The 24,209-nt window shown below is 38.4% G+C and overlaps 3 protein-coding genes across 5 annotated transcripts; 2 read left to right on the forward strand and 1 right to left on the reverse strand.

Annotated features, from left to right (window-relative positions):
* Positions 1 to 2,143: 2,143 nt before the first annotated feature.
* Positions 2,144 to 11,625, forward strand: LOC123103466 (mediator of RNA polymerase II transcription subunit 25). The gene is made up of 15 exons (XM_044525062.1): positions 2,144 to 2,443; positions 3,325 to 3,355; positions 3,457 to 3,520; positions 3,648 to 3,778; positions 4,450 to 4,659; positions 4,759 to 4,824; positions 5,317 to 5,527; positions 6,746 to 6,792; positions 6,876 to 7,652; positions 8,408 to 8,461; positions 9,558 to 9,586; positions 10,225 to 10,293; positions 10,407 to 10,491; positions 10,615 to 10,701; positions 10,792 to 11,625. The coding sequence occupies exons 1-15, from the start codon at positions 2,331 to 2,333 to the stop codon at positions 11,338 to 11,340; spliced, it is 2,523 nt and encodes an 840-aa protein (XP_044380997.1). The 5' UTR covers positions 2,144 to 2,330; the 3' UTR covers positions 11,341 to 11,625.
* A 656-nt stretch (positions 11,626 to 12,281) lies between these two features.
* LOC123103467 (uncharacterized) lies at positions 12,282 to 18,289 on the reverse strand. 2 transcript variants are annotated; one of them, XM_044525064.1, is made up of 14 exons: positions 18,161 to 18,231; positions 16,990 to 17,088; positions 16,203 to 16,811; positions 15,937 to 16,086; positions 15,666 to 15,782; positions 15,022 to 15,508; positions 14,772 to 14,900; positions 14,006 to 14,640; positions 13,701 to 13,899; positions 13,479 to 13,577; positions 13,120 to 13,358; positions 12,925 to 12,997; positions 12,673 to 12,774; positions 12,282 to 12,528 (listed from the first exon to the last, which is right to left on the reverse strand). In XM_044525064.1, the coding sequence occupies exons 8-14, from the start codon at positions 14,413 to 14,415 to the stop codon at positions 12,508 to 12,510; spliced, it is 1,143 nt and encodes a 380-aa protein (XP_044380999.1). In that variant the 5' UTR covers positions 14,416 to 14,640; positions 14,772 to 14,900; positions 15,022 to 15,508; positions 15,666 to 15,782; positions 15,937 to 16,086; positions 16,203 to 16,811; positions 16,990 to 17,088; positions 18,161 to 18,231; the 3' UTR covers positions 12,282 to 12,507. The 2 variants fall into 2 exon arrangements, with proteins under 2 accessions (XP_044380999.1, XP_044380998.1); XM_044525063.1 differs by lacking the exons at positions 12,282 to 12,528; positions 12,673 to 12,774; positions 12,925 to 12,997; ... (1 more) ...; positions 13,479 to 13,577; positions 13,701 to 13,899 and having other exon boundaries at positions 14,097 to 14,640; positions 18,161 to 18,289.
* A 110-nt stretch (positions 18,290 to 18,399) lies between these two features.
* Positions 18,400 to 23,166, forward strand: LOC123103468 (protein FAR1-RELATED SEQUENCE 1). 2 transcript variants are annotated; one of them, XM_044525066.1, is made up of 6 exons: positions 18,400 to 18,678; positions 19,622 to 19,741; positions 19,900 to 19,965; positions 20,070 to 20,244; positions 20,348 to 20,485; positions 20,752 to 23,166. In XM_044525066.1, the coding sequence occupies exons 4-6, from the start codon at positions 20,173 to 20,175 to the stop codon at positions 21,712 to 21,714; spliced, it is 1,173 nt and encodes a 390-aa protein (XP_044381001.1). In that variant the 5' UTR covers positions 18,400 to 18,678; positions 19,622 to 19,741; positions 19,900 to 19,965; positions 20,070 to 20,172; the 3' UTR covers positions 21,715 to 23,166. The 2 variants fall into 2 exon arrangements, with proteins under 2 accessions (XP_044381001.1, XP_044381000.1); XM_044525065.1 differs by having other exon boundaries at positions 18,404 to 18,678.
* Positions 23,167 to 24,209: the final 1,043 nt, after the last annotated feature.

Genomic DNA, 24,209 nt, shown 5'->3' on the forward strand with positions numbered 1-24,209 from the left:
CTAGCATGGATAATAAACGATTATGATGAACAATGAAATATAATATAATAATAACTAATTTATTATTGCCTCTAGGGCATATTTCCAACATCGTGGTTGTCTTCTGGTCCAAGAAAATCCTCAAAAAAAATCATTCCGTTTGGTATTGATTTTTGGTAGAAGACAAAAATAAGGAAAAAACAGCAATTGGCACTGAGCACTAGGTTAATATGTTAGTCCCGAAAAATGATATGAAATAGCATATTAATGCATCTAAAACATCCAAGATAGATATTATAATAGCATGGAACAATAAAAAAATTATAGATACGTTGGAGACGTATCAGTACCATCTCGAGTTGTTGCAAATCTTGCTAGGAGCTTGCCCAATTGGTGCCTTGATCATCTCTCATCCGAGCTCTCGAATAGCATACAAGACTTGCTTGAAATATTAGAAATGGTCTCAATTGATCTCCTGAACATGCTGTGAATAACCCTTAACATCTGATTATGACTTATAACATGAAGAAACATGGCAATTTGCTCGTCCACAAAGGTGTGGATGTTGTCTTCTATACGCCCCATGATCATAAACGTCTCCATACACTTGGCAAAAGGTGCTCTTCACATTCGAAGCATCTACAAAGCCTCCATGTCATGGCAGTTGTAGATGTAGTTCAGATTCGCTATCATATCTCTATCTCGGATTAACATTGGACCATAATGGAGGATAGGCTTATCACTCCGATGAACAACTGTCTTGTGGACCAACATGACCCAATTTTAAGTCACAACTATAAGTGTTGTTGCCTGAACAAGTAGCTTCATCCTTTCATCCATAAACCTAACAGTCGACATCAATGGTGCAGTGAACAATGGCAAAATTGACCATACACCTTATCTAATAATGACCAAACAAAGGAGAGGGGTTGCATGCTGCTTACCCTCTTTGGAGCCGACGACCTGCATATGGCGCAGACGAGGAGGACGAGACGGAGCCGGAGACGAAGGGGACAAAAGCAGGTCCTGCTGTCGAAGGTTGAAGTCGCCGCCACTGCTTCTACAGACATGAGTCATCGTCACCAACCAAGGCAAGGACTAAGCTTGGGTTTGTCTTAGAGCTCGATGTGAGCAAGTAAATGGGAGGGGTGATGCTAGATTTCGCGCCATCCCGCGCCAGCCGATTTTCGTCTTCCGTCATCTCCGAGTCGCCCCCCTGCACCGCCACATACGCCGAGCCCCACTTTTGTGCTCGACCCCAGTATGGATCGCTAGAAATGGCCGATTCGGGCGTTCCTAGCGAGCCAGCCTATGGGCTGCTTTAAGGTCTGTGCGCGTGCGAGACAGGACTTCGTGTATGTTACCAAAAGGGTTTTCCCTGCACCTAGTGGGCGTCTTGGGGGATGTTGCAGGCTACCAAACGTGTTATACGTGTCCTTCGACCACACACAACTGTAGTTGTATGTTTGTTGGCTACGTGCATCTGCATGTCCATCGACCATGCACCATCTTTGCTTCTGAACAGAACCTACAATCAAATAAATTGTCCCAAAGGCGTCATATTCTAGGTACACTCATCAACTGTGTGTGACTTCACGTTCATAGGCCGCACCACAAAAAATGTCGATAGCCTCTAAAGGGACGTGAGTGCTAGAGAATGAGGAGGTAGAAGAGTCAACGAGAAACATGTTATATTTAGTAGTCCTATAATAATTTTATGTAACAAATCTCATGAGTGGCGAACTAATTCAATAAATAACAACCATTGAATGAACAAATAAATTAAAAATCTGTAAATAGCGTGCTCCCGAAATAATAGCAACCTCTAAAAGCGTATCAAACCACACCAACTAAACATAATTATTAAAAAATAGATAAATACTTATCTGCAATAAATAAATAAAAAGTTTTCTAGAAGAAAATAAATAAATACTCCCTTCGTCCGAAAATACTTGTCATCAAAATGGATAAAAAAAGATGTATCTAAAACTAAAATATGTCTAGATGCATCTTCTTTTATTTATTTTGATAACAAATATTTCCGGACGGAGGAAATACTACAAGAAATTACCAATGTATGCCGGTCTCTCCGTGAAAACCCCGGAGGGCCCAGCCGCCCAGGGTTGCCATAAAAAGAGAAGGGTAGGGACTGAACGGGCTCTCGGCCCTGGGCCTTATAAAACCCAGACCCGTTTACTTTCTTGACCGTGCCCGTCGTCCTCTCTTTCTCCGCACACAACAGAGAACCCGCATTCAGCAAAGGGGGGTTGTGGGTGGTGGCCGCCGGTCGGGGAGAGAAATTCGAGCGGATTCGCGAGGGCGAGGCCAAGGGGATTCGTCGAGGTTCTGCGATGGTGGAGGGGATGGCTTCGGAGAGGCAGCTGGTGGTGGTCGTCGAGGGCACGGCGGCGCTGGGGCCGTACTGGCCCGCCATTGCGGCCGAGTACGTCGAGAAGATCGTTCGGTACGCCTGCGCCGCCTTCTGCTTTTAGGGTTTCGGCGTGGAATTTAGGAGTGGTTGTAGGGGCGAGAGCAGGCTGGTAGGGGAATTCGAGCTCTTCTTCGTGACCCCCGGTTAGGTTTTCCGTGTGCAAACTGCCAAGTAACTGGAGATGGGGTGTTTGTGAGGAGAACGACCTTCCGATTCTAGTTCTGGTGGCTCGACCTGTCGAGTAAATTCGATTACTATAACTTCGGTTGAATATGCCTTTCTCGGATTCCCCCTTGATCCATTTGAAAGCGTGCCTCCTCGAGTGTAGTTCACTTGATCCTGATGTAAAATTGGGTTGGTTAATATGGGTTTTCATGATAGTAGTTTATTAGCTTTACTTGGTGTTTTGATACGGAAGAAGAAAATCATCTAGTGCCAGAGTTCATCTTATTTGAAAGGAAAACGTGATTCAACTTTTGGTATGCTGCTGATTGTGCCCCATTCTTTTGTACAACCACTACCACGGTCATGTCTGTTTGGCTACCTTTGTTGGTTAAGTGAAGTCTATTTTGTACTTCTGCTGTTGCTTCTGCTTGGTTGAACTTCAGGTTTTCATTAGTGGTATGTCTTTCTTCAGATTGATTGTTTGTCATGTTAGTCATTTTTTCTTCTTGTTGTGGTCAATCATGTTGAACTTGATGTAGGTGCAAGGTTTTCTTTTTCTTTTAGTATTTTTATTACTGTTTTAGATGGAGGTGAGTCAGGTCGTTGACAATTTTTAGTTCACTCTGTATTCTCAGATGTCCATAGCTCTATAATAGCTCTTCTTTTTGATTTATCTCGAATATGCTCTCACATGATTTTGTCAAAAAAATATTATCACTAATTCATGAAGCATTTTAAAATTTGTGCAGGAGTTTTTGTTCTACTGAACTATCAGGGCAGGTAACTCCCTCCCTCCTGATCGTTTTTTATCAGAATTTTTAGTTGATCCATTCTTCTTGAATTCTGTCAAAGTTTAACTTATTTTTCGATGATCCCCGCAGAAGCTTGCAGGGGTACCACCTGAGCTTGCATTAGTTGTCTTCCATACCCATGGACCTTACAGTGGTACGATTTGATATCCATTAATCCTCCATGCCCTTATCATTTAACATTATGATTTATCTCAATGCTTTCATGTTTAGTTCTGTATAAAATAGCTAATTTATGAAAATGTGCTCCTGTTGCAATGCAGCCTTTATTGTACAACGCAGCGGTTGGACAAAAGATATGGATGCTTTTCTTTCATGGTTATCAGGAATATCATTTAGTGGTGGAGGCTTCAGTGAAGCTGCTATTTGTGAAGGTCTTGCTGAAGCACTGATGGTATTGATGTGTTAACATTGTTCACAATCATAACTCTATAAGTTGCTTTATTGTTTATGTTCAAATAGTTCTAAAGTCTGAGTAGTGCAGATAATTTTCTATTGAATAATGTAGTTATAATGAAAATCCGCGCCTAGTAGCATAACACAATACATTAAGTTCACCTACAATTTTGCTGGGTTGAGCCCATTTTCGTGGGACATTTCCTACAGATTGGTAAGTGAGGTCTCATTTTTTTCTATGATCTGCTCTTGTATTTCTTCCATATTAAGGCATAAGCACTGGAAATAGTTACTGGACCTGCACATGTGTTTCTTGCATTTGTACTTCTTTTATCGTCATATTTCATGCTGTCTAAACTCCAGCTTTATTAATTACTTTGTTATATTTTCTAGAAAGTGATTTTGTATATTTGTGTTGCTAGTGTTTCCAATATGGTCCAGAATCTCTTCTATTTTTTTTCTTGCACAAGCTATGGTTTGAATGAGAAACTATGGAAGTGTTTGACCTGAACTGCAGTTATGGGGCTATGGTTGTGGTTGGATTATGTAATAGACATCAGTAGTTACTCTCAATGAGACTGACACGTGAATGGTCTTTTGTGAATGTATTGTATTGGTTATTAGTTTGTTATTGCCATGGTGCTTATTTCATTTCATTTATGCAACTAGATACTCCAAGGCAGTCCTGGTAGCAGCCAGAATCATCAAAATCGTGAACTTCAAAAGCATTGCCTACTTGTTGCTGCAAGTAATCCTTACCCGCTGCCTACACCTGTCTACCGCCCTTCTGTTCAAAGTAGTGATCACAAAAAGAGCAACGAAGCAACAAAGGAATCATGTCTTGCTGATGCTGAGGCTGTTGCAGTCTCATTTGCTCAGGTGCTGAATAAATACTACTATCTTGCATTATATTCATTGTGTATCTCAATGGAGTGCTAAGCAGTACTTGGTTGGATCTAATTAACTTTGTGGTTGCAGTCCTCTGTATCGTTGTCGGTGGTATCTCCTAAACAGCTACCAACACTGAAGGCAATATACAACGCGGTAATACATTTGTTGTGTCAAACTTGATAAACTGTTTGAAAGCCTACAATCTTGTACTTGCTTCTTTATTTTGGTTTGTCCAAAAGGAATCTTGAATGGTCCTAAATGTCCACTCCACTCTGCTAGTAGCCTGCTTAATTGCCTAGTCCACTCCACTTGTTGCGAATAGTTTAGATGTCCTTGTAATTGCTTACTTTATGGTCCTAAATGTCCTCTTTTCTAGTAGTTTGTAAAATAAATGCCTTAGAAATTCAAGTGTCACACCACATAACTTGGTTGTGGATTAGAAAAAAATCCACCCACGTCAAATCATCATAGTATTTAGCACAATGGATGAAATTTCAAGATAATGCCTTTCCCTGATCTCTACATTCCTCCACTTCTGTCATGATGGGCGTTGTAAACTTACATGATTTGAAGCTGACCTTAGGCAAATCCTTGTTTGTTGTGTGAATAGGCACTGAATACTGATACTACACGTATTTATTGCAGGGAAAGAGGAATCCTCAAGCTTCTGATCCATCAGTTGATCATGCCAAAAATCCACATTTTCTTGTTTTGCTGTCTGAGAGTTTCATGGAGGCTCGAACCGCTCTAAGCCATCCTTTACCCGGGAACCTTGTCCCAAACCACACCATTACAAAAATGGATACCGCACCTGCAGCTACTGTGCCAGGACCACCTTCGAATGCCACTCCCTCAGGTTGAACAAATGCTAATGTTAGGCTAGTTTCACTGTGAGGTTTTAGCCTTTGATTGTTCCTGTTTTCATAAAACTTGTGGCTTGTGCTGTTGTTATGATGTCTGCATGGGCGGGATATAGAGAAAGCTTTAAAAAAAGAATTATAGGAGTTTCCCCTAATTTTGTGTGAGTTGGTGCAACAAATCCCAGCTGCAATTTGATTAAAGAAAAAGAATGGTAGATTTAAGTAAAAATGCAATCTGGACATTGCCATTTGGGTTGGGACCACAAATAAAAAACACTGATAAACACTTCTTGCTGCATATGCTGGAAGTGCTGACTATGTAATTTCAGGCAAACAAGGCTTGGAGAATGCCCTTATGGGACCCTTTGCATAAAACCTACCTATACTAATAAATCTTAGCAGAAAAGCACGTGAGAGCCCTCATATACTAAATTTCAAAGCAGTAAACTAAATGTGCACCTGAATACTTATACCAAAGAGGCACTTGAAATATTTGATGTTTCAAATTGCATGTGGCCATGATGTTATGTACTGAAATACCCTACTTACTTGTCTAGTTGAAATACTTTGAGCCAGAGCTGAAGGAAAATGATGTACTGGACCTAGAAGTTAAATGCTCATCTTTCATAACAGCTTGTAGTACTACTGGCTTCATATTTGTTTTTCTATGTGTATGATGAATGTTCTGTGACTTGTGATAGTGAATCATCCTAAATAATGGTGTATCTGACCATTGGCTAAGATGTCAGCAGCTAATTGTTTGAGTTGTTGGTCAGCCATTAGACTAATTTAGTCATGTCTGAAATTGCACCTATATGCCTATCATATGCAATGCAGACATCACATGGTATTAGAAGTATCCATACAGATACCAGGTGCTTTTTTCGATGTGTATGAGTGTTGATGTTGTTTCTCATTTGTTTCATGAAGTACATTTCACAATCGCACATTCTAAAATGCTGGGTTTTTAGCTCTCTCTCTCTCTCTCTATATATATATATATATTCAACGTTGCTATGGATCATAATTGTGACTAAGTTCGCCTATCTATTGAATTAGGGTGGCACATTTCTGATTTTGTTTACATGTTCCAAGTATAACTAAAAACTCACTGAATAATATTGCAATGTGTTTTTTTTTCTGCTCTTACTCATATCATTTCGTTATATAACCCTACTAAATTGTCATGACTAAAAAAATTGTTATATCTCCAGTGAATGGAACGATGATGGGACGGCAACCGACTGCAAATGTTAAAGTGGTAGGCTACAAAAATATGTTATTATTTTACTATTTCTATATGCCTTTTTATTATAACCGTACCTTAACGATTTGCATTTTCAGGAGCCGACAACTATACCACCAATGGTTTCTGCACCTGCATTCTCTCATATGACACCTATTTCAAATGTTGCTTCTCAAGGTGTATCAGCAATGCAAACTTCTTCACCATCGATTATTTCACAAGAAACAAATGTTGCAAATGAAATATTGCAAGAGCATAAGCCTTTAGTAAACCCTATCCAACAACAGGTTCGGCCTGGTGGCCCAGCAAATGTTAGCATCCTAAACAATCTGTCACAACATCGACACTCTTTAACAGCAGCTACCTCAATGGGACCTAACATGGGAGCAACACCTATACAAGTGCACATGTCAAACATGATATCGAGTGGAATGACATCAACTCCCGCTGTCATATCTTCTATATCTGGAACAGTACAGCCAATTGGTGCTCAACAGTTGGTACAGAACACAGCTCTCGGTTCTTTTGGGTCAAACACTTCTACTGTATCTGGTAATTCAAATATTGCCGTATCGTCTTCTTTGGCTAACATACAAAGCAACATGGCCATGGGACAATCAGTGCCTTCTATGGCACAAGGTGGTCTGATGGCTGGTCCACAATCAGGACAAGGTGGAATTGGTACGAACCAAAACATGATAAATAACCTTGGGACTACAGCTATCTCTTCTATGCCTACAATGATGCCAACACCAGGAATGGTCCAGCAGACAGGAGTAAATGCTCTTAGCGCGAACAACAGTTCTGCTATGAATATGCCTCTGGCACAACATCCTAATGGCCAGCAACCATCGAAGTATGTCAAAATTTGGGAGGTAAAGATTTCAGTTTGCGTTTCATGCTCCTTGCGATAGTAGCTTTGCAATATAGGTTGCTAAATGCAGCATTTAAATAGCGGTATGTATGAAACTTAATATAGCATCCGAGCCAAGAGGTTTCAGGTTCAAGTTTCGGATTTCACAATTTAAATGAAGAAAATTGCTTGCCTCTTTCTGTCCATGTTTAGGCCTTATCAAGCCACGCATGAGAGGGGGTGTTGAAGTATATGCAGATTGCCCAACCTTGTCAATTTTTTTTTTGTTCTACTGGTCAGTGCATGAAATTTAATAGAAAATACGTTTGTAAAAGTTACTCCCTCCGTCCCGAATTAGTTGTCTTAGATTTGTTTAGATACGGATGTATCTAGACACGTTTTAGTGTTAGCTACATCCGTATCTAGACAAATCTAATCTAAGACAAGTAATTTGGGATGGAGGTAATACATATTTATGCAATATGAGTTAAGAGTGTCAAGCAGACAACTGAACAAATATTTGTAATGATTTTGAACTTCCGGATATATATTTCTCAAAAAGTACAGGGTTACAAGATCATGGCTAGCCGTGAGGAGAGTTAGACAGGCGGCTACCTTATCAGCCTGTTCTTTAAACCGAAGAGCCCAAAGTTCAAAATCATTATAAATATTGTGAATAGTGGTAGCACTTAATTCATGATAATCTTGCTCATGTTGTCTGGTGTCTTTGCCTAGGAGTACAATTCAGGACATGATTTTCTTCTGTTCATATTTCAGGGAACTTTGTCTGGGCAAAGGCAAGGACAACCTGTATTTATTTGTAAACTTGAAGTAAGTTCCTATTTGTATGGCTTAACCCTCACACTTTCTGATATAGTAACAGTTTTTATGCTCTCTGTTGATCTGTATGCGATCTGAAAAGAGACCATTCCTTTTATGGAAAGACAGTTCAGTCCATTTCATCCAAACATGGCATATGTTGTTTTACTTTATTTTCTGTTTATACTACCCAATGATTGCCTGCAACTGTTCATTACTGCCTATTTAATTAATCATTCATGACAAAAATAGCTCTTTCAAGTGTTCTCTATTCTTGAGGCCGTTGGAAAGTCAATGCTTAGAAAGAACATACTTTTTTTTATCCGAACAACAGGCGACAATCCTACTGAGTATTATGTGTATTAGTAATCAAGATCCAAAATAAGAATTTACAAAGAAACAATTGATAGAATCTAAAAGATAAATCAATAAAATAGATCACAATGGACATATTAATGTCCAACCATTTGACCCCCTGACATCTTAGATGAGATCGTGATTTGCAATTATTTCAAATCCAGAAGCAACATTCTCTTTCATCTAAGCTTATTTTATGAATGTGTACTTTGTTTCTCTGGATCCAACATTCTGAATGAACCAGAGCATTGTTATTATTAGCTCCTTGAAGAATAGGCTTGGTTGAACCAGCCTGATTTCTAGCCGAGGCGAACATATCCAAGATATATAAAGGATTTGTTCCAAGAGGTTTAAATCAAAATAGAGATAGTGCCCAATCTTCTGAAACCTGATTAATGCAAAGAGCACCAACTTAACTTCCTCCACGTCAAAAGTCTTACTCTCCAATCCTTGTGTTAACTTCTCCATGAAGTATTGTTGAGAAAAACAACTTACTATGCATTAAAATCTGCACCAAGATACACTTTGTTTTTCTGAACCTACTGAAAATTTTGTGAAGCATGGAACAGAATATCAGTTTATGCTGCCAATGCTCATTGTTTTCACGGTCTACACCTTCAAAGCTGAAACCAATTGTTATAATTTCGGATTGTATACTGTAATTTGCTATCCTCTTAAATATACCATACCATATTCTATCCTTGCAAAGCATTTCAATGTTGTATTTCTCATCCTATCATCTGTGTTGCAGGGTTATAGGAGTGGAACAGCGTCTGACACGTAAGTCTTTAAACTGTTGCAATACTATTTTTGTGATGAATGAGATTAGGAAATTTTACAGCTAGGTATTATTGTTGCTCTTTTTCTTGAAAATGAATTGCTTTACAAGAAATATTGAATTTTTAGTGGACACCTACACCCTGTTCGTGAAGTCATTCTCATTATACTATCTGTAATACATCCTGTGCGTCCAGTAACTTATCTGAACACACCTATCAGCTATAGGAGTATGGAATGCTAAGGTTAGTTGCAAACCAACTAAATACCAGTCTTCTAGGTTGGTATGTCATATTTGGTTTCTTTGGCAGCACCTTTCAAATTTTACTAGTGTACTGATTGCCAGATATATTCACGAATGTTCTAGGTTGCTATATTCTTGAATTTTACCTGCTGTTCAAGCGTAATTTCAGTTGGAAACCTGACAACGTTCCTGAGTTCTAATATGATACGCCCAGTGAAGAAACTTCTTGTTTTCCTGCACTTTGTTGGGCAACTTTGAATGCCATTTGCCTTCACTCAATAAAATCTATCATCGTGTCTTATTTTTCTCCTTAAGTCTTATGATAGCGCTTTCATACAATCTGCAAATCATACCATCAGTCTGCCTAAAGAAACTGAAGCTGTACTTTTATATTCAGACTTGCTTCAGACTGGCCAGAAACGATGCAGATCGTGCGCCTCATAGCCCAAGAGCATATGAACAACAAGTTTGTCGCTCAACTAGCCCATGCTTTTCCTTGTTAAAACCGCTGCATTATTGTGTGTTGTTCCTAATATCATTCCTGCTCAACTTTGGTTGTTCGATCATGTAATTGTACAGGCAGTATGTTGGCAAGGCAGACTTTCTAGTATTTCGAACATTGAATCAGCATGGTTTCCTCGGACAACTACAAGAGAAGAAATTGGTGAGTCGCTCAGTGCTTGTTTTAACCTTGTGGAATATTTATGATCTCAGTTTGAACTGCACTTAATTAAGCATGGTATCATACATTTACTTCTTTTAATGTTCAAGTGGTTCATTGCTTCAGTGTGCAGTGATTCAGCTACCTTCACAAACTTTGCTGTTGTCAGTGTCTGACAAAGCTGGGCGCCTCATAGGAATGCTGTTTCCAGGGGTATGTTTATAACTAATTGAGAGATTACCGCAATTTGTCTATTGTAGTATTCATCTAAATCAACACAATTCTCTGCCGAGTTTCCCCCAGGATATGGTGGTATTCAAACCACAGGTCTCAACTCAGCAGCCACAGATGCAGCCACAGCAGCAGCAGCAGCAGCTACAACAGCAGCAGCAGCAAATACAGCAGCAACAGCAGCAACTACAGCAACTGCAACAGCAGCAACTACAACAGCACCAAATGCAAATGCAGCCTCAAGGCCAGCAACTTCAGCAGCAGCAGCAGATGCAGCAAATGCAACAGCAACAACAACAGATGCAGCAAATGCAACATCAACAACAGCAGCAGCAGCAGCAGATTCAGCAGCAGCAGCAGATGCAGCAGCAGCAGCAGCAGATTCAGCAGCAGCAGCAGATGCAGCAGCAGCAGCAGCAGCAGCAGCAGCAACAGATGCAGCAAATGCAACAGCAGCAGCAGCAGCAGCCTCAACAACTCCAGCAGCAGCCGCAGATGGTGGGTACAGGGATGGGTCAGCAACAATTCATGCAGGGGCATGGTCGGGCGGTGCAGATGATGCAAGGAAAGATCGCGCCACAGGGCCCAGGCAACATGTCTGGAGGAGGCTACCTATCTTGAAAATATCGCGTGCTAGCAGGACACTCCTTGGGTTCATGAGGCTCCTTGGAGATTTGGCACACCCAATTAGTGTGGTGGTTTTGTGCTTATGTACAGAGCATTCCGAGTCTGTCAGCTAGGAGGAGTTTGCTTACTATCTCATGTCTAGCCTGTAGCTGAGGTATTCATCATCCTATTGGATGGTACATTAGAAGAACATATTCAGAGGATTGATTGGAGAGGGACCTATAATCTGGAATGATTTGCTAAAGATAAAGTTACATTTTCACACCGTTGGACCGAACATGCATTTGAATCTTCATATGTCCAATAACTTACTGTATTTCCTACTTATCCATGCTAAATGGAGGCGCTGGGGAGGAGGCATGGTGGTGTGTTAGGAAGAATCCTGATTGCTGGGTCAGGTAGAGATGCGTCCCACAAATGTTTTACGAGCCGGGCCGTTTTTACGATATCTGCTCAGGCTATTTTTTTTGTCCGCCCTGTAAAACCGTCGGAAAAGGCACCCAGCCAGGTTATAGGGAGCTGAGGTGCCCGTACTGGGCTTTTGATTGGAAGCCCATTTTACTCGTTATGTCGGTCTCTGGTTCGCTACCCTGTTTTCGTGCTTCGCTGTCCTGTTTCTCCTCTACTGTTTCTGTGCTTCGCTGCCCTTCTGTTTCGCTGTTTCGCTTTCGTTGCCGTTTGTTTATTAGAAAATTCCTTTCGTTTGGTTGTAGCTTTTTTTCTGACGTCAGCGAGCACTCCTATTTTTTTGTTTTAAAAAAGTTTTTTTTGTCTCGTCTTTTAGATAAATAAAAAATACAAAGAGTGAATAAAAATAAAGAAATTGAATTTTCTTATTAAATATTTTGAAAGAAAAGTAAGCAGATTTTGCTCGTGCCTCTGTTTTGGAGAAGTAATTATTAAACAAAAAATGACTACTTTTAATATAGTTAAGGTAATCAAACAGAGAAGGAAGCATTGAATGTTTAGTACAGCAGAACAAAAAAATAATATTCAGACTTGTTTTGAACAATGACCCCCTCAACATTTTCTTCATTCAAGTAGCACGAGAAGGAAATAAGTTCTCGTTTGGTAGAGCAAAAAGTAAAATGGAGAAAATTGTTTATGCGATGAAAATGTGGTCATCTTGTATCTTGAACCTGGGTTAAGCTGAGTATTGATTCACCTGAATAGCCGGAAACCCTGTTTGTAAAAAAATAAAAGAAGTTTGGTCAGTTTATTTAAGTAGAAAAAGAAAAACTTTAGTTTCTGGTTGTAGTTGAATATTATTATTTAATGTATTAAATTTAAAAATGTAGGGGGAGGTTTTCGAATGGCGGAACTAACGTGATTTTGTTGGAAAGCTTTGACCAATGGTAGTTGAACTTCACTGTTGGAACAAGTCGCAATTTCGTAGAGAAAAATTTCTCTTAAGGCCTGTAGGTCATGCTGCAAAAAATAAAAAGAAAGTAATTGTATTAGACACTCTCATTCTTTTTTTGAAAAAAATGTACGTTGAGTTTTATTTATTTGGAATGTCAAGCATATACTTTTTTAGATCAACAAATTATTTACATGGGCAGCTTGAAAAGAACTTACAGTTGTGAATCCTGGCACTCCCATCCCCCGGTATGTTTTTAGAATTTGCAGGAGGAATATGCCGGTGTCGTACCTGAGTGATAAGAAAGAGAATTTACTAGGAGTTAGGAGTGCGCAAAAATATTATAAAGTGAAGAAAAATTAATTTGAAGTACAGTGCACAGAAAAAAAATGATTCTTTTCTTTCTTTTCTACCTGAAATGAGTCCGGGGTACTGGAACGAAACGGTAGTCAAATTCTTTTATGTTGAATGCGATGCAATTTGGGTATGTTTTCGCAAACAGACTCTTGAAGTTGAATGTAACAGTGCTGATAATTGAAGTGAATTTGTTGTTTCCAGATCCATCAGGGTTCATTATATCAAAGAATTTGCCACTGTCAAAGTTAGCAGTGATTACAATCCACTGTTTGTCATTGAAGCAAGGCAGATGAACCTGTTAGAAAAAAAGAGAAGAAAGTACAGACATATTAGTAGAAATTGAAGAGTGGAACATAAAAATTTGGTGTTTCGGTTTTCTCTTTAGAATGATTTGCTCGAAAAGATAGTTTCATACGAAGTTTGCGTTCTGTAAACTGAACCCAACAGTTGCTTCGCTTAACATGTCTGCGCATATTGGATCTGAATGGTTTAGTAAGGGTCTCATTAGAAGTTCCTGATGAAAAATGGAAAAATGAGAGTAAGTTTGTATAAATGTGTAGATTAAAAAAGTACATTAATTACTCATGTCTTCTTTGTGTGATGAAAGACCAAGATAGGATAGAAGAAGAAAAATTACCATGTCTTCTGTGCCGACGATATGGACAATAGGTTCATTGCTTGGTATTAGACCCTGCCTTCCCCGATTGAGTAGATCTGTGTTGAGCATTTTAGAATAGCAATCCAAAGTGTGTGGGTTCATCCAGCCGCCTGGCCTCATTGAAACAGTCAAAGTTTTTTGATCGACCCACACGTTATCTATTTGGAATATCCTTTGGCTGTATAGAATAGAGTAAGTAATTTCAGGATTGGTAGTAATGAAGCATGGTGGTGAAAATTAGTGAACAGAAAAAGAATACAGAACCATGTACATAACATTTTCACCTGATGTCTATATGAGGTAGAAGTGACGACATCATTTTGAAGAAATCTGCTTGAGCTGCTGTTGAGAAAATAACTTGTTCCGAATTGAGCTGAGTTGTTATGTGCAATTTTGATGCTGAAGAGAAGTTCTGCAGTGGTGGCTGCTCTGCTGCTGCTTTATCTCTGAGCAAACATTCAGCTTCATAATCTTCCAGGACTTGGTACATGATAGGGTCTGGTATAGGTGTACCGAATCTGTTGGCTGCTTTTTCTGAAGAATTGTGATAGCACCTAAGCGGGCTGTTGCTATAGAGGAACTGATTGTTGCTACCTGAATTCCTTACAAGAGATTCATAGTTGGTTTTGGGAAGGATTGATGAACAACTAGGAGGTGAATAATTTGCTTGGTAATTGTTTGGGACTTCTTGCATAGGGACTAAATTTCAGGCTGTCTGTTATAGCGGTAAAAGAAGGGATGTCAATATCTGAATTTTGTGGTTCACACGCATTGGATGTACTACCCAGGTTGTAGTTTTGAGTGGTTGGAAAACTTCTGGTAGGAGGTGCTGATTGCGAGCATTTCATATTCCTGGAAACATCTAGGGCAACCGTAGTTGTTGAATCCGTACCTTGTTGCAAACAGTACAGTTTGCTATCTGATTGCATGATAGAAAAAGTCATTAGAAAAAGAAAAGGAACACTGTATTAAGGATAAAAATGGTGCAAACAAAAAAAAACTAAAAATGCAGAAATTCTAAGGAAAAAAGGGGGTAGTGAAGAAATAAACCTCTGCAGTTATGATTAGGTCTAACGAATTTCATTTGGGTCAAACAGAATTTCTCTTTTGTGCAATCAATTTTGTCTGTTTCTTGCATCCCATTCGCTTCTGTGTGTGTATAGATGTAATCTTTGAGTACTGCATATAGATTTAGAAAAAAACGAAGAGAAAATGTGTTAGATCTTGTTTCAACCTATGTAGAAAAAAAGGAGAAACATGCTGGAAAAGGAAAGATTTTAATTGAAAAAATTGGAATTACCTTGGAGGAAATCAATATCTGGGTAGTCATATTGTTTATTTATTTTATCGATGACGAACAAATCTTCAAAGGTTGGTGACCTTTTCTGAAACAGGTCATCAATGCCTGATGAGTTTTCTAAAAGGAGGCACTGTGAGAATTTCTTGTCCAACCATTGAATAGATGAATCTCCATCTTCCTTTTCCCAGTTTGGAGGATTACTGTAAGGCATTGCGAAATCCAGGAAATCATGTGACGATAAAAAAGTTGTTGGATCCTTGAAGTATTTGTTTGAGTAGATTTGTTCAGCTTGCTGGTGTAATGAAATGTGGTTGTTCGGGGATGTAATTTGTTCATTTGCAGACTCTGTCATTTCATTGTTGATGTGGGTGAAACTCTTGGAGATTGTCGAATGGAGATCATCAATGTATCTTTCCGTTGTTGGAATGGAGTTTGATATTATCGTTTGCCAAAATTTCTTGGTCATATCTTCAAGCAGTGCCTTCTCCTGAAAGGTATTCACATTAATAAAAATTACTTTGTATATATATGTGCGTGACATGTCAATAGATCAGCAAAAAATATAAAACCGTATTGAAAATGATGAATGTCTCATACATGATAAGAAGAAAAATGGAAGAATGAAAGAATGAAAAGTTTCCAACCTGTAAGTTGTAGATTGACGGAAATTTGGAACTGATGTACTGTAGAATACATGTAGGGAGTTTGTTTATTCCTTCATTTGATATATTGTTGAATGGAGTTGATGAAATATGTTTCAACTGTTTTGCATCATAAATGAACCGAAAAAAAATGTTAGAGAACAGACCTACGCAGAATACATATATGTGGTGGACAAAAAAATGTAAAAGAAAGGAAAGTCTGATTGTAAAATTATTAGAGAAGGTAAAGAGTTTTTGTTGTAAAAACACTTACCGGAAGTCTTCCGAACTGAAGGTGTACACCGTGCATTGTGTCTAGGGCTGTGAAAGTTTTTAGCAAGCTAGATGACCACAATGGGAGTCTTGGCAGTATGTCGATAGGGAACTTGAATTCAGAAGTAATTAAGAATTCGAAGTGCGCAACCTGATATTAGGAACAATATTTGTAAGTTAAAATTGTTTAAAAGAAAGAGTTGGATGCAGTAAAAAATTAAAGGAAGAAAAAGTGATCTTAGGCTCATAATTTTAATATAAACTTACCACCAAGATTAGTTTGCATCCTCCAGGATAAAATGCCTTCTTCTGGTGATGACCTGACTTAATTTTTTTTATTTGATGTACTAGGTAGGATAGAGTTGAAAGGCACCAGTTGTATTTGCCAGCATAACTAATGTTTTGCAGAGCACTGTAGAATTTCTTTGATGGGGAACCTTTCGCATTAGGAGCAATCAAGCTTGAGATAGCGAGGAGCAAGAATATAGTAGAGAAATTTTCTTCGGAAATGTTGTCCGTAATCATCGCAATAAGATGCTCTATAGTAGGTGCTGATGATTGTACAAAGTTATTGATAATATCTACACATTCTTTGGTTGGTGTAGAATTTATTGGTAAGCCACCAGCAGGAATTCCAAGGATTTTATGAACAATAGATGTGTTGAATTCAAAATTGAATCCATTCCTCAGCTCCAGAGTGCATGTTGCAGTATTGAATTGTAATGCAAGCCACATGAAAATATCATCAATGTTGCAGGCACAGCTGATTCGTAGCAGTGAAGCGAAGCCAAGTTTTCGAACTATGTTCTTCTGAGTATCATTAAGTTCAGACAGAAATTTAACAAACAACTGGAGGTTGTCTTCATTGCTGACATCCTACATAGGGAATAGATAGGTTGTGTGTTAGTTTTTTGTTTTTTTATGTGTATGTACTGAATAATAAATTGTAAAAATTATGTACGGTTACTATTTATTAAAAAATTGAAACGGGTGTCAGTGAAAAAACTGAGTCAGTAGTAGCCCCCTGCTAGTTGTTTTTCTGGCCTACATGTACCTTCTTTCTTTTGGGAGGATTATTCCCATTCTCTTCATTTGGAAGCAGATGTTGGTTGTTCCTCTTCCTTGCTGACATTTCTTCCATTTAGTTGAATTCCTAGAAAATTGAATAACTGAACAAATTAGGAGTTGTGTTCTTCTAAAGAAAAAAGGACAACATTACTATAGTTGTATTTATAGTACTTGTTTGCAGGTATGAAAAGTAACAAAAAATGCGTTTCACTAATTTTGTGCGGATTGTCAAAAGAGGTTTTTCCTTTGTTCATTTGTCCTGTTTTACATATAGAGAAGAACTTAAAACAAGAAGTAATTCCGTTGGACTGCAGTACATTCTCAAAAATGGGATTTATGTTGTTCCCAACTCATATCTACAGAGGAAAAAACTTTTTATAAAAAAGGTAAAAATTAAGTGATGTATTCTGAAGTGATATCTCATAGGTTTGTTCGTAAATTCGTAAATTCAGAAAGAAATTAGGGTGTATACTACATTCAGAAAGAAAAATGTTTGTGGCTCGTACTATAATGAACTAGACCTCATAGTTGGTTCGTCTGTTTCGCAGTAAGGTTTAAAAACTCGGATAAAAATCATAGTCGCAGTAGTAGAGCCACGACGCGAATGCAACTCACATGCCGTGGACCAGCTTCTCTGTCATCACGATGAGGAAACAGTCCAAACATGATTGGATAGCGTGGAGGCCAACAGAGAAGAGGAGCCTGGCCTTGCAAATCGATCGGATGGTTGAGGGGTCACAGTGGCCATGGATGGCCGGGGGAGACGAATAATCTAGCATCTTGTAAAAGGAATGAAATACTTTGTTGGCCACGTTTAAAGTCAGAGACCTCTCTAAGATGATGTGAAAATAGGAAACATCAAAATAGCTACTTAATGTTTTAGCTCAGAGACCTAAATGAAGCTAGCTGCCATGGCAATCCCCATAGATACACGCAGGGGAAGAAACAGAGCTTCCACGCACACGGTCGACGGATCAACGGACTACCGCTCGACAGCGGAGCTGCCGGATAGCAGTGACGGCACACATCGGGCGCGCACGGTGTGCACAAATCCAACGCCCCGCATGAACGTGAATCAAAAGCTATAGAAAATCAAAATGCAAAAAAGGGAGCGGAATCATGACCGTAGTGGTAAGAAAAGGGATTGGGTGAATTACCTTTTGGATCCGATATTGGGAACTTAGTTGAAGCCGAGGATCTAGTTCATGATGCAGAACCTGGGAAAAAAATCGCCAGAGAGTGGAGTTTTGGATGAAGAAAGGGGAAAGTGGATTCTAGTTTGCAATTAGACCCCTTTGATAGTCGGCCACAGGTTGGTCCCACCTGTAAGACTTCCTTCCGAGGCGGTTTAGTCGCTGAAACAGTGACCCCACATTACTTTAAAAATTTTACAGAAAGAACGGGGAGGAAAATAGAAAGAGTCTTATATATGTTTCTTTACTGGTAGAAATAGGAAGATACGCGGAGGACTCAGGGGAGGCGGCGGCGGCTGCTTCTAGGTCGCTCGCCAGATTTGCCACCCCGTAGAAATCAACCAGTGGATTATATCTTCTTTGTTGACGGGATGACAGAATCAGGTGGGGCGCTGCCGGCGAGTCTTAATCGATCTACCACATGCGATGATGGGGGAGTAGCTAGCCAGAAGGCAGATCCAGCCGGCCGTGGAGCTACTCTGGTGATTCTTCTAACTAGATTATTTCTTCTATACTCGATTGTGTAGTTTATTTTCTTTTTTGAGTACCCAAAAATTGCTGCAATGCTTTATTAGAAAGCAATCATCCCGTTTGCTAGACAGGAACAAAAAAATGAGAAATAATTAAAAATAAAAAACATTATAGTCGATAGGTTATATAATTGCTCTAATTTTGGTATATAGTGACTGGTCAATGGAAATTAATTCAGGTTCAGAACTAGAAAAACATGTCTATTGAAATCTAGAAGTAAAGTTTGTCTTGGGTATTTGGATATATTTTATGTATATGTTTGAAGATTTTTGGAAAAAACAAATTAGTATTGTTTATGAAAATAAACTAGCAGGTTCTCATATTTTCTTTTGAACAAAATTCTCTGGTTTACTTGTGTTGTTCTCACATTTAGTTGTGATAAAAAGAACATTTATATGGCACCTGGTGCCTTTTACTGCAATGGTTCAAAGTAGTCTGAAATCTTCCCCCATGCCTTGTACAGAAGTTTACCTCATGAAATTCATTTATGTTTCCTGGAGACCGTTTGACGCTACAGATCTTGTTTCCCCCTATAGGAAATCAGACAAGAATTTCGTCCGACTCAGACACGCTTTCACCGGTGGTTGTCTTGGTGTTGTTGTATTATTGAAAGAGATGAATGCAGTACAATATATCAAACCGAGCATCATAATGAATGTGTTTTTTTCCAGAACACTGATAAAAACACACACCCTAACAACAAAACTGTATGGTTAAAAACACTTATATATAGGCAAACCGAATTGTTCTTAGTAGGTTCTTTTTTGTCCAGTTAATTTCAAAGTGTGTGAGCATTCTTACTTTGGGAGTCTGAATATTTTCATCTGTTTTACTTGTGTGGTTCTTGCCTTTTTGCTATGGTAGTCTGATTATTTTTAACTTGTTTCTTTGCAGGTTCTTTCCAAAAGGAAATTACCAGCAGTTCGAAAACGGAAAGGGATGAACCAAAAAGAAACACCACAGAGTTTACGTGAGCCTGGGAAAGAAAGTATTGAACTGAAGGAATCATCTGGGGTGAGTATGAAAAAAACATGTCTCTGAAAAATCCTGTTAGAAGGTGACCTAAACTGAATTTTTTTGTGCACTATATATCAGGAATGAAGTGGTACTTTATATTAGAAAATGTTCTTTATGTTTACTAAAAAGTATGTCGCTTGTTTTTTCATGACCAGGTTTGCGATGTGATGCTTGAATTTGACCAATTTGTGCAGTACCATGAGATGAAGAAGAAAACAGAGGTTTGTACCGTGAGAAATTAGTTGAAAAGCACACCAAAAAAATTTGTTGAACTGTTTTTCTTTCTTTTTGGTTTGCTAATTCTCATAAATATTATATTGCACAGGAATTTGTTAGTAGTCAAGACAAAATTGTGAGCCAAGGAACACTCAGTAGCAGCCAGGAAGAAGACCAGCGAACTCAGATCGAAAAAAAATGATGAGGTTCAGATGCATAAAGTGATACAATGTGAGAAGTATGATGATGTTATTCTGATAGCAAATGATACTGGCAGTGAAGATGTGAGAATAGTTTCTTCAAAAACTTTGCTTGGTTTTCTTTTCTACTAATATTGATATTGGCAGTTTATGAATTGAATATTGATGAATGAATGTTTTTGAATAGGTCCGAAACAGTTATATTGACGAATCAGGTTCTACACCGGCTGTCATAATTGTGAACACAGAGACTTTGAATGGGAAAAATCTTTGTTCTACAAGCACAGAAAGGGGGAAAGATGATGTGGGACATCCTAGTGAACAGGTAAATAGCCTTATTTAATTCAAAAAAAGAATGCCAGCACTTGTGGGTTTAAAAAATCTTGCTGTTACATGAATAAAAAATTATTTGTGTTAAGAATGATAGAAAAAAAAGTTGAGCATTAATTTAGATTAGATAATTGTTGCTTGCGCGTGTAAAATAAATTAGTGCTATAAAAATTTAAAAGATTTTTTCCTAAACAGTATTTATATCTTAGTCTATGGTGTGATATGGATTGGTTGTATTTACTGTTTGTAATGTTCTTCCAGGAACAGCATTATAGTGAGGACGCTTGTGTCCCTTCGGATGATTGCATGAGCAAAAAAGATTCTGATGATGAGTTAACTGAAAATGAATCAAAACCAGAAGAGTACTTGTTCCCTACGCCAGATGAGATGGAGAATACAAGTACACCTGAAGTAGGGAAAGTATTCTCTAGTCTAGAAGAGGCTGTCAGATTTGTCAACATTTATGCTCATATCAGTGGGTTTGGTATCAAAAAAGGGAGGAATTACCGAAACAGGAAGATTACCATTTGCTGCTGCAAAAGTAGAAAAACAGAGCCCAATGCAGCAGGTGTGAGGAAGCGCAGGAGGAATATGGTCGTTAGGACAAATTGTCAGATGCATGTTACAGTAAGCTTACAAGATGGCAGATGGATTATTACTTCCCAAGATCTTGCACATAATCATGATTTGGTATGTTCGCCTACATTGACCAAATTCTTCCTAAGTCATAGGAGCATGAATGAAGCTGAAAAACTTCTCTCGAGGCTGTTACAAGAACATAGAATTAAGCCAAGGAAGATAATGAGTATTTTTAGGAAGCTGTCTGGTGGAAAATTGGGTAACATTACATTCGATGTCAAGAAGCTTGACAACCTGAAACAGGAAGATCGTGAAAAGAGAAGGAACACGGACATTGAACACACTCTGGAGTATATTGAAAAACTGCAGATTGACAAACCTGGTTTTGTATACAAGGCTCAAAGAAACGCATCCAACTCAATGCTTAGCTTGTTCTGGACAGACTCAAGATCAAGGCTGGACTATTTGCTGTTTGGAGATATAATATCATTTGATACAACGTTCAGCACTAATAAGTACAATATGCCCTTTGCACGATTATTGGAGTTAATGGCCACTCGAGAACAATTGTTTTTGGTTGGGCCCTTTTGCAGAATGAGCAGGCAGACACATTTAAATGGTTGTTTGAAACTTTTGTTGAAGTGATGGGTGGAAAAAAACCGAGAGTAGTACTTACTGATCAAGATGCTGCAATGAAGAAAGCTGTTCCAAAAGTGTTCCCAGATGCATTCCATAGGTTCTGTATTTGGCATGTTAGAAGGAAAGCAAGAGAAAATTTGGGTGCATACATGTCAATTAAGAAAGGAATGGAACAAGACCTTGACTATTGTATCATGCAGTCCATGACTGTTGAAGAGTTTGAAATGAATTGGAAAGAAATGGAGCTGAAGCATAGTTGTGGAAAACATGCTCACATTAAGCGCATGTGGGAGAATAGAGAGTACTTTGTTCCTGCTTATTTCCAAGAAGTGTTCTGCCCGTTCATTAGGTCTACCAGCAGAAGTGAGAGCTTCAATTCAAATTTCAAGGACTATGTTTTGCGAAAGGATACAATAGAAACTTTCCTTCGTCAGTATGAATTATTCCAGGAAAATGTGATGCACATAGAGGATCAAGATAGGTTCTTGTCTAATGAAAAAGTACCTATCATGTGGGGATATCAGCGGGTTGAGCGTCATGCAGCTGAAATTTACACCAGAGCTATATATACCAAGTTCTTGACTGAAATGTTAAATTCAACTGCTTTCGGGGTTAATGAGATTGTGAAGAATGAATCATATGAATTAAAGAGGAACTTTCCATACGAAAATCCAGAGTTTGACAGGGAAATCTTTGCTGTGCAAGTAAATCGAGAAAAGGAAGAATTTGTGTGCAATTGTGGGAAGTTTCAGAGGGATGGTATTCTTTGTTGCCACATCCTTAGATTGTTTACGCAGTTTGACATGCTCAAGATACCTGACCAGTATATTATTCCTAGATGGACTAGAGAATTTAGGGAGAAGGAATTGCAGAAACACAAGTCTAGTGCCCTTGGTATTAATGGAGAAGACCAGTCACACAATGCTGTCAGATATGCCATCATGATGAATACAGTGGGGGAGGTATGCTCTGACATAAGTCATGATTCACGTTTTTGTCAAGAGCTGATGGATGCAGTTAATGCTGTTCATAGTAAGTATCTTCTAGGCAAGCAACAAACTGCAGAAGGGGATAAAACTTATGAACAAACAGTGAACGAAGCATGTGTGAGTGAGCCTTTGAACGATCCTGCTGTAATAAACAACAAGTCAGTGAGGAAAGGGAACAGATTGAAGAGCCGATCCGAGAGAGAAGGGTGGAAAAAGGCTGCTGATAAACGGAAGAAATGTATTTGAAGATAATTATTGAATAGAATTAAGAAAGTGAATTAGAACTTGTTTACAATGGTTCATTTGAAAATGTGTTTCCATTTTTGAGGATTTTTATTTTTACCTAGAATTTTCTCTGTTTACAGTAGCAGTTTTGGTTTGATGGTTCACATAGTAGTATAATTAATGAGAATGGACAAAATACATTGAAAGGTTTTTGCCTGGTGTTATCACGTTTGAAATTTTTTTAGGTGTACATAGTTTATTTTTGGTTTTTGCCTGATGTTATTACGTTGGAACTGTTGTGTTATGAAATAGATTTCTACAATCCAGTTTAATCGTAATGTTTTTGTCTAAAAAAATGTAGTCTGCTGCTGTTCAAGTTTGAAATTATTAGTGCGACGTGTCATCAAATGTACTTTAAAAAAATTGTAGAATTTATATAGGAAGAAGTTTTCCTTTTGTCTTGACTAGTGAAGGAGACCTTCATGTATAGATTCTTTTCTGTTTATACTGTATAAGTGAAGGAAACCTGTCGTGATTAGTACCATTACATGCGCTCTGCCTCGGTGTTATTTCGTCCTTAGCTTATCTTATCCTTTGTGTGGTTATGATCCCAGTGAAAAGCGAAGCTATATTTCGGTTCGTGAACTGGGAAAAAACCTAGGAACTATTAGCATTGTCATGTGCTAGACATTTCAGTGTGTATTGCACTGTTTTAGTTTGCCAAAGTGTTGTGCAAAATCTGGGATTAATTCTTCTTTGCCAGTGCATGTACAAAGAGCTATGTTTTGATGAAAACTAGGGAAACTAGCTTGTCATGCAGCATTGTTTTGGTTTTCCTTTTGTGTTAGGGATTATTTGGCTCAAAGAAAGCACTGGGTTACAAAAAGATTTTAACAAACTTTGTAAACCTGTTGATATGCCAGGTTGTTCATAACAATCTTTGTATGTGCAAGTGTTGTGCTTCTGGAAAGATGTATGTGCATAGTATTTCATTCTGCTTTCTCTGCACATTATGCTCGTGCAAAATATCAACGAGTATTACTCCTTTCTTTGACCTGAAAATTTCCGTCATAGTAAACCCCTCAAGTTTGGGATGGTAGGAACTTTGGCCAAGTTAGTGAACATTACTTCCTTGAACTATTGAACTAAAATAAAATCCAAGTGAACTAAAATAATTCGGATTGTAGTAAACTAAAAAAATAGTGAACTAAAATAATTCGGATTGTAGTGAACTAAAAAAAAAGAAAAAAAATAGTGAACTAGATTTGAATCAAAGTGAACTAAAAA

This window comes from Triticum aestivum, chromosome 5A (genome assembly GCF_018294505.1).
Source record: "Triticum aestivum cultivar Chinese Spring chromosome 5A, IWGSC CS RefSeq v2.1, whole genome shotgun sequence".
NCBI lineage: Eukaryota > Viridiplantae > Streptophyta > Magnoliopsida > Poales > Poaceae > Triticum > Triticum aestivum.

Excerpts from the sequence above, each read along its gene's own strand:
- LOC123103466 (XM_044525062.1), top strand. The coding sequence starts at position 2,331 with ATGGTGGAGGGGATGGCTTCGGAGAGGCAGCTGGTGGTGGTCGTCGAG. Across the intron at positions 3,779-4,449 it reads GTCTTGCTGAAGCACTGATG|ATACTCCAAGGCAGTCCTGG; the intron begins GTATTGATGTGT and ends TTATGCAACTAG. Across the intron at positions 6,793-6,875 it reads CGACTGCAAATGTTAAAGTG|GAGCCGACAACTATACCACC; the intron begins GTAGGCTACAAA and ends TTGCATTTTCAG.
- LOC123103467 (XM_044525063.1), bottom strand. The coding sequence starts at position 17,076 with ATGGAAGAAATGTCAGCAAGGAAGAGGAACAACCAACATCTGCTTCCA. Across the intron at positions 16,812-16,989 it reads ATCCTCCCAAAAGAAAGAAG|GATGTCAGCAATGAAGACAA; the intron begins GTACATGTAGGC and ends TTCCCTATGTAG. Across the intron at positions 16,087-16,202 it reads GATGCAAACTAATCTTGGTG|GTTGCGCACTTCGAATTCTT; the intron begins GTAAGTTTATAT and ends TCCTAATATCAG.
- LOC123103468 (XM_044525065.1), top strand. The coding sequence starts at position 21,714 with ATGGGTGGAAAAAAACCGAGAGTAGTACTTACTGATCAAGATGCTGCA.